The 8,637-nt window shown below is 30.0% G+C and overlaps 1 protein-coding gene across 7 annotated transcripts in view; it reads right to left on the minus strand.

The window, feature by feature from the left end:
* Window positions 1-8,637, minus strand: part of LOC106478603 (DDB1- and CUL4-associated factor 17-like) — a 48,128-nt gene that overhangs the window by 33,159 nt on the left and 6,332 nt on the right. For all 7 annotated transcript variants that reach the window (XR_002609944.1, XR_002609943.1, XM_022382218.1 and 4 more), the window contains 4 exons: window positions 3,983-4,079; window positions 2,670-2,891; window positions 1,932-2,021; window positions 985-1,101 (listed from right to left, as the gene is read on the minus strand). Coding sequence is in view for 5 of the 7 variants with exons in the window: in XM_022382218.1 (XP_022237926.1) it covers window positions 985-1,101; window positions 1,932-2,021; window positions 2,670-2,891; window positions 3,983-4,079 (526 nt within the window). In the remaining 2 variants the exon portion in view is untranslated. The remainder of the gene's footprint in view (window positions 1-984; window positions 1,102-1,931; window positions 2,022-2,669; window positions 2,892-3,982; window positions 4,080-8,637) is intronic.

Here is an 8,637-nt window from a genome sequence, read left to right on the forward strand (position 1 = left end):
ACAAACACTCCAAGTTCAGTTACCAAGATAATTTCATACAAAACTTGCAATCATTACAGCTTGACGACAGTTATAAATAACCTAACATGCCAAGTTCACTTATTCGGGTAAAACTTACCTTCTTTACATTTGAAAAAAATTCTATAACCTAATACACCAAACTTACTTAACACGATAGTTTCACCCAAAATTCGTCATTTTACACCTTGAAGAAATTTGCTATAATCTAACTTTCAAATATTTACTTATTATAATATTCCCACCTAAAATTCCCCTCCTTTATAAATTAATAAAAATTGCTAAACCTAATGTGTCACATTTATTTACCTTGTCAATCCTTTACAACTTGAAAAATCTGCATAATCAAACTCACCAATTATACATACATGTATACATATAATCTAAGGACAAGGGCAACATTTACTAAATTAAACTTCAAAAACAAAAATAAAACACTCAAAGACAGCCCTTAAAATATTTCTAAAGGTAACCCTTTCCAAAGCCAACAACTCTATTACAAAAATAAGGCTGAAGATGACTCCTACTCTTCTAAAATGTATATATGTCATACCATTCTCAACTATAAGTACAAAAGAAAAGATGATGCATCAACTCATTCAATCCCCTCAACAATTTTAATCTTACCATGATAATTTACTTCACTCAAAACTCACTTCTTTTACAGCCTAAACAAAGTTGTATAGCCTAAATATCCAAATTTACATATAAGAACTGAATAATTACATATTAAATTAATATTAATATTACATATTGAAATATAGGAACATAGAAAAGTAATAAGAATTGCTTCAAAAATAAAAATACAATGATAAAATCATAATGACAGATTTTAACAATCACAGCACTTTATCTAAAAGCTTTAGATCTAAACTTTATTAAGAAATATACTGTTTTATGATTTAAAAGACACAAATTGTATGAAACTAACATGGATGACATACTTGGAATAAGCATTCCACTTACCTCCTTAACAACCTGAACAAAATTGTATAGTCTCACCCTACCAGTAGCCGAATTCCCAACACCAATTATTAATAAACCTTCAGAAATATTCACATGGTTGCAGTCTTTTCCAAACACCTGAGACACAAACAAGTCCATTTTTCAGCATCTTTTTTTAGAAATATATTTAATAATAGATCACAGAAAATACTACACAACAGATAATTTGACCACATAAAAAAATTAAGAATGCACTTTGATGGAAAGTTAATTAACAACTTGGTGCATAAGCTAGAACATTTTAAAGTTCTCTTTCTTAAAAACATATTCACGAGTGTTTCACTTTTGTTCTCTTCATCACATAAGTTATTATACATTCAGCATATAAACATTTTAATAATGTTAAATCTATTCAAACCCTAAACATTACCACAGCTACAATTCTATACATACATAAAAAAAGAACAGAACAGTTCCTTAATAAATACAACAATACTGAAGGTTAAAACTTGGATAACTCGCAATCCGAGGGTCGCGGGTTCGCGTCCTTGTCGCACCAAACATGCCCACTTGGGCATGGGGCTAGCAACTCCACCCCGATAACAATCTGCTACAGAAACTCAACAACACTTCCATCAGCGAAGTGTTGTTGTAGCCCTATGTTCCACTAGGAACAACAGGAACTAAGAAGAAGAAGAAAGCTTGCAAAAGTTAGAAAATTAAGTTTTTGAAAACATTTACACTAAAAAACATATGAAGTTAAAACTTTTTACTATTATAGCTGAATAGTTAAAGTCTGATGAGGTTATTTGTTCAAGGAATTCTTATTTTTAGATAAGTACCTCCCAAATTTACTTCTAGTAGCTGAATAAATGTTTTTTCTGAAAAACTAGTTTTTAAATAAAAAAGTAAGTTATTTACATGTGAATTTCCATTTACAGTAAACATTAGTAAATTATCATTTTTACCTCTCGGTCAATTTCCACAAGAGCTTTAAATTCCATTGGAAATACAGAAAACATTGCTATAGCTTCTAATACACGTGGTCTTATGCCTGGCTGGGAGAAAAAATAAAAATAAATTAGCAATCTTATAATAACTGAATTTATTATTAATCCAAAAAATAAGCTTTTGGATAAACACATCTTTTCATTTTAGCTTTACTTTATCCAGGTTGTTGAATGTAAACCAGAAGTAAAGCCTTATTTGATATCAGCTCCTACAACATACTTGTAGTATGCAAATACTACTACTGCATTCTCCCACAGTATTTCATAGTTATTACCGTTTTCAATTATTCTAACTGTTCAGTAATAAAAATTATTATTAAATTGATTAATTTCAAAAAAATAATCAAACAATTAAAATCACTGATTCCAATTATCCAATAATTGAAATATTGCCATTATGATGTTTCATTACTTTTTCAGTTAATTCAAATTTATTCAACTTAATCAATTAATGTCGTGACTCACAAAAATAATCAACTAACAGAAATTAGGGTTTCTAATTATTACAAATATCCACATAATCAAAATATTGGCATTATATTTATTTGTTGTTAAGCACAAAACAACAGAGTGAGCTATCCCTTCTCTGTACCTGACAGGTATTAAAACCCAATTTTTAGCATTATAGGTTCTGTAGTAATCTTGTGAGTATAATTAATAAGTAGTTTTCATATCAGCATTTCAAATATACTTTACCTGAGTTGTAGGGGTAACAGACTGGTTCTGAACAGACTGTATTACCACCTGTTCACCATGAGTCTCCCAGTCTACATGCCGAAACTTGTATCTAGCAGTTGGACCCAAGTAAACCTGTTGAAGCAGCTCTCCAGTCTGGTTGCTGTAACATTCTAGCCAGTTGTCACCAGTAAGTGCCAAAAAGAAAGCCTGCTGTAGTTTTGGCTCTGTCAATGTCTTAAACTGTAGAAATATATGAAATTGTACATTTTTTCTTAACTGTACATATATGTAATTTTATTAGCTTTTTATGCCATGCTAAAATATGCCTTTGTCAACTACACAAACATATGTTTCTTATGAAATAAATCAATCAAAATTACAATTAGATATTAAACAGCAAATTTCATTATATAAGCATACAGATTACAACCTTCTACGTACTTTTTTTTCCTTAATTTTTTTTGTATTTTACTTGCCTACTGGAGAAGTTTAACTGGCTGCTAAAATAAAACTTGTGTTATAGAAGCACAGTTCCCACTAGACTTCTTCACTAAACCTGTTATGCTTATGTTTCCTTTACAAGATCAAGAAAATTGTACATTTCTTTTCAATAACCATGCATGCATTATCTTATTTTCTGTGCTTACTAAATGAAATAATGAAATTAAAAACTAATCTTCAATACCAGCAAAAAGGATTTTCAATTAATTTTCAGTTTCAGTTCATTAATAAAACTATGGCCAAATTGAAAGCTGTTTTTGAGTACCTCTCTGATCATCAGTTATAGATGAACAAATACTTTATATGTATTTACTCCAACAAAAAACCAAAATAACTGATTTGTTATAGTGTCAAATTCTATAAAGAAAATTACAAAGTTATGGTATATCAGGAAAGAATAAAAATATATGACTTAGGCTCTATAAAAATGGCATTAATACTTTTTTTTTCTACTTGGATGTAACTTAACAAATTAATGCATTAAAAACATTAAATAATCAACAAAGTTATTTATTAGTTACTCTGGTTTATGAAAAAACATTCAGTAATTTTATAAACATCTCAAGGTTTTAAAAGACATCAGCTTTCTTCATCAGACACAAGACAAACAAAAACATACTTAAATTCAACAAATGAATAAAATTACATAGAAAATAACAAACCATTAGCATTAAGAAAGGAAGTGCCATGATATATCATAAAACAAGGTTATGGCTCATTGCAGTGCAGACAGATGAGTAACATCTTTGAACAATATAAACATAATTGACAGTAATCATCAAACTATAAATTCATAAAGCTGAACAAATATTTCTAAGTAAAGAATTTACCAGTGGACCAGAATATACAATGCAATCTTCAATTCTCTTTTCCTTTGATCTTGATTTTAGTTTATATAGAGTGCTGGGAAGGCTGTTTCTTCCACATCTGGAAATAATAAAATATAGCATTAATATTTTAACACTACAAATAAACTTAATATATATTACACAGCATTCTGTTAATAGTGATCCTGAAATATTGTGATTTTTTACCTCTTTTTCTAGCATATAGTAATTCATTTTTGTTTGCAAGTCAATAATAATTGAGGCATAATTAATTATAAATTTTTCAATGAATTTGCACACAATATCTCCTGTTCTAGGTCCTTTGCCAATATTTGGTTAAATGTCAATCAGAAAATCATTAATAAGTCTCAATAAGCCTATGTTAGCATAAGTTACTTTAGATCTAATTTTTGCAAAACTACATCTCTTTAAAAATATTGAATCCAATTAACCACTTACAGAAAAAAGATACAGGTCTTTAAGATAAGAAATTTATGTACAAGTGACACCATAACCAGTGACATAAGGACCAGTGACATAACTTCAATTTGAATATGGTTAAACTTCAAAATATGAGAAAAATGATAGATTTTTGACACTTTAGCATAAATAGTTGTTTTTATGGTAAAAATATGTTGTTGAATTTTTCTATTTTCATAATAATAAAGAATATATTGAAGTCTGATGGCACTGGTATTGAAAAATAGATGCAAAGTAAGAAAATTTATTATAAACTGAGCAAATTTTTAAAAAGGAGGACCTACATTAGACTGGATACACAACGGAAAAATAGGGATTGACAATAGACAAAACATTTCTATAACTATATTATATTGTAATTTTATTACAGGTGAAAACATTTCCAAAGTAAATGTAATTTTTTAATCCTTTATTTTTCCCTTCCCACAGTGGAAGTTCTTAACTACAAGCATATAGCCCATCAAAAATAATGGAACAAGTACTACCACCCAACCCCATAGTATATCCTAACCTCATTTCATAGCTAACTGAAATAAATTTTGCAAAATCAAGCTTGGCCAACAAAGAAGCTGAAAAGTATGGTTGAGGCAGTCAAACACTAGTAAATTCCTTTCTGGGCCAGTCAAAATTAAGATTATTCAGGAAATGAATTCATGGTGAATTCATAAAATAATTATTGGTAAAAAATCATAAAAAACAAGTGTATTTTGGTAACACTATGTTCCAATAATGGCTTTTATGTACTGTTGCTTAGCTGCAAAAAGTATAACCTAATATTGTTGTTAGCCTATATACTGAAACTATAAAATGAAATGTATAGACAACAAAACTAGAAAATATTTGTTGATTCCTTAATAAAATTAAAGAGGTTTGTTTTTTATTAAAAACATTGTTGATATAATAGAAAATAGCTTAATTCAGAAATGATTTAAGCTTAAAACTGAATCAATAGTTTTATTTTTGTGATAAATTTTATACATTTGGCTCTAGGCTACATGATCCCACACTATGTCTTTACTTTAAGCTTATTATACCAACACTCACTACACTTATAAGGTTTCATAGCTCCCTTTCAATCCCGTCACAAAAATCGTAAAGGGCAGACAGTTATCGAACTATTCTATTTGGATAAATTCATTTTGGCTTTTATGACTCCTCTTATTCTGAGAAATCAAGCGTGACATGACACACACTGCCTTTTTATATTGGTTAAATGTTGTATGAAACTATGAACAGATTTACTAAATAGTAACTAGTTCTGGATTTTTTTTTATGTTGTGAAGCTTCCAAACTTTTTTTTTTTGAAACATTATTTTGAGAAAAAACATTGAAAATACTTTATTTCATCTTAAAATTTCTAATTCTTAGTATTTATGTTGACCAGAAAGTTTATATATCCAATCATTTTCAACTTGACTAATATTCATAACACATTTCTTTCAATACTTTGTTCTGCCATTTCCAGTAGTCACCACTTTGAAATATAAATCATAAAAATACTGAATAACTTATAACTTATGGACATTTATTGGTGACCTTGCTTGCTTTTGGATATTTGGGCAAAGCTACTCAAATGTTAGCTGTGTTAGCCAGCCCTAATTTTGAACTGATAGACTAGAGGGAAGACAGCTAGTCAACATCACCCACAATCAATTCTTGGGTTACTCTTGATTGACCAAACAGTTGGGAAAGACCATCACCCTTATAATGCATCCACGGCCCCAAAGTGCAAAGCACGTCTTTTTTTTTTAATGGTAATGGGATGCAAACAATGGACTCACAAATCCATAATCTGGCATACTAACTACTGGGCTATGCCTGGCCTGGTGTCCTAGAAACTGCTTTTTCAAAATGGCATCAGTATTAGTTAAGAATATTTTTGTAAAAAATATTTTTGATTGAGATGAATTTATACGTAATAAATAGTTTCTTTTCAATGAATTATAAGTTATTTTATTTATATGCATTGTTTGATTATGATAAGATTAACAGTGTTTAATAAGGATCCTGAGTCATCAGAATATCTTACTATCACTCATCATTCTCACTAAACCTAACTAAGCTTACTTAAAGTTTGTCATACAAGACAATTGTCATAGCTTTCAAGTGACTGATGAAACTTTAAAAAAAATTCACAAGTCTAGTTTGTATCTATGTCCTTTAAACTTCTCATTACATTCAGTTGTTATTTTCTGCATTTAATCACTCTACCACAAAACCATGTCTTACTTCTCATACCACTATATTCACTCTACATCAGTGGTTTCCAAACTGTGTATCATAACAAGTTGCTAAAGTTTTGCGAGAGTTTCACCAAACAAATAATAATTAAGAACATAAAAACTCTACACAAAAAACATTGTACGTAGCAGCAAGTGTGTCACAAAAATCAAGGTAAGTGGCTTGGGGTGTCATTAGTGAAAAAAGTTTGGAAACCACTGCTCTACGTTGATGGTATTTAAACTTTGCCTGTAGCTATTTTCAATGCTATGCTTCTTTAACAGTTGTTCATATCACATGCTGTGAAATCATGTGAACAAAAGTTCCTAGTAATAATACCAAAGATGGAGAATTGTATGATGGTATACTTAAGGAATGATATTTTCTTAGCAATTTTAACTTTAACTTCTAACTTTAACATGGGCTGAAAAACTGTTAAAAAAACAGCTAAGTAAACTGTTTACAAGCAAAACTCCTCAAAGCAGCACAAAATGAAAGTTTGAACATTTTTTTATTTTTCTTCACAAATTACACTAAATAAATGTCACAAAATGACAAGGTATCAATTCTAAAATATTTTTAAGTTGAAAATTGTTGAAGATATAATTATTATTTTTACTTAAATTTTGAGATTTAACAAAACCTAGAAGGTGCTCTACAGTCTGAATATAGGGTTGATCTTTTTATTTTGTAATACAATTATATAACATTTAAAGTTAATCACTAAACAAATTTACAATAATCTTGTGTACACCCTTTGTACCACCTAAAAACCACAACTTACTCATTAGTTGTTTGTTTTTAGAGCAAAGCCACATTGGGCTATCTATTGCATCCACCATGTGGAATCAAACCCCGAAATTTTAGCATTGTAAGGCTATAAACTTACTGCTGTCCCATGGGGGAAACTTATTCACTGGAGCCAACTGTATGGCTATACCTTTGAAATTACATCATCTGTACAAAGATTCAGTCTCACTATGTTCCAAGTACGTGCATGTTCACTCTCTCTCTAGAATCAGCATGACATCAAAGGGATCTACCTATACAAGCCTGGTACTACCTGTGTCACATAGATCCAATAGTAATGTGGTTCTTAAGACTCAAAATGACTCACAAGGCCAGCCTCCACATCTGAAGGTATTCAGGATGCTGCAAATCATCAGTGACACTTGATGAATTATACAATTACTGAGGGTGGAATGGGAATGCTTGACATGTGCAGTATGTGAAATGTGATATTGGACATGATTAAAAGCAGTTTTCTGTGTCTTTTTTTAGGGTTTTCCACATTTGTTGGATAAGGTGAACACTGTATAAGGAAATAAAAGAAATTTTATAGAGGTAATATGTTTAATGTTTTTCTTTATTATTAAACCACAGGCAAGGGCTATAATTCTATTATTTCATGATTAAAAGTTTTTACTTACATCTCATGTTTCTTTTTCACATTATATAACTTAAAGACTCCAATCAAATACACACCATGAGAAAACTTTAACACTGATGAAATATTTGAAGATCTTACCAATTCTTTGCTCTAAGTTCCAATAATTAAACTTTTTTCAATGAAGTATTAGGTCATCAAGAAATTAATGTCGTGTTTTGAAACACTTTCATTAACCTCCCCCCAAAATGTACATCACGTATAATAGTTAAACAAACTGCCTAAACGTCATGTTAGTGTAGCCTATATAATGTGTAAAGTTTAGTATACTCTAATCCCTTATAGTGATGGCACATGACACACTTGGCATGTAATGCTGTTTGGATACAAGAAAGGAAAAAATGCCTCTGTAACCACAAAAAAATATCAAAGGAGTTTGTGGAAATGTTTAGAACATTAGTAAGTGTCAAGGATGTTTCAACAAATTTTGTTCGGGTGACTTTAGCCTTAAAAACCCATAATGGTAGGGGCCAACATGTTGGAATTGATATTGATGCTCTGAAGATGTTTG

This window comes from Limulus polyphemus, unplaced genomic scaffold (genome assembly GCF_000517525.1).
Source record: "Limulus polyphemus unplaced genomic scaffold, Limulus_polyphemus-2.1.2 Scaffold231, whole genome shotgun sequence".
Taxonomy (NCBI): Eukaryota; Metazoa; Arthropoda; class Merostomata; order Xiphosura; family Limulidae; genus Limulus; species Limulus polyphemus.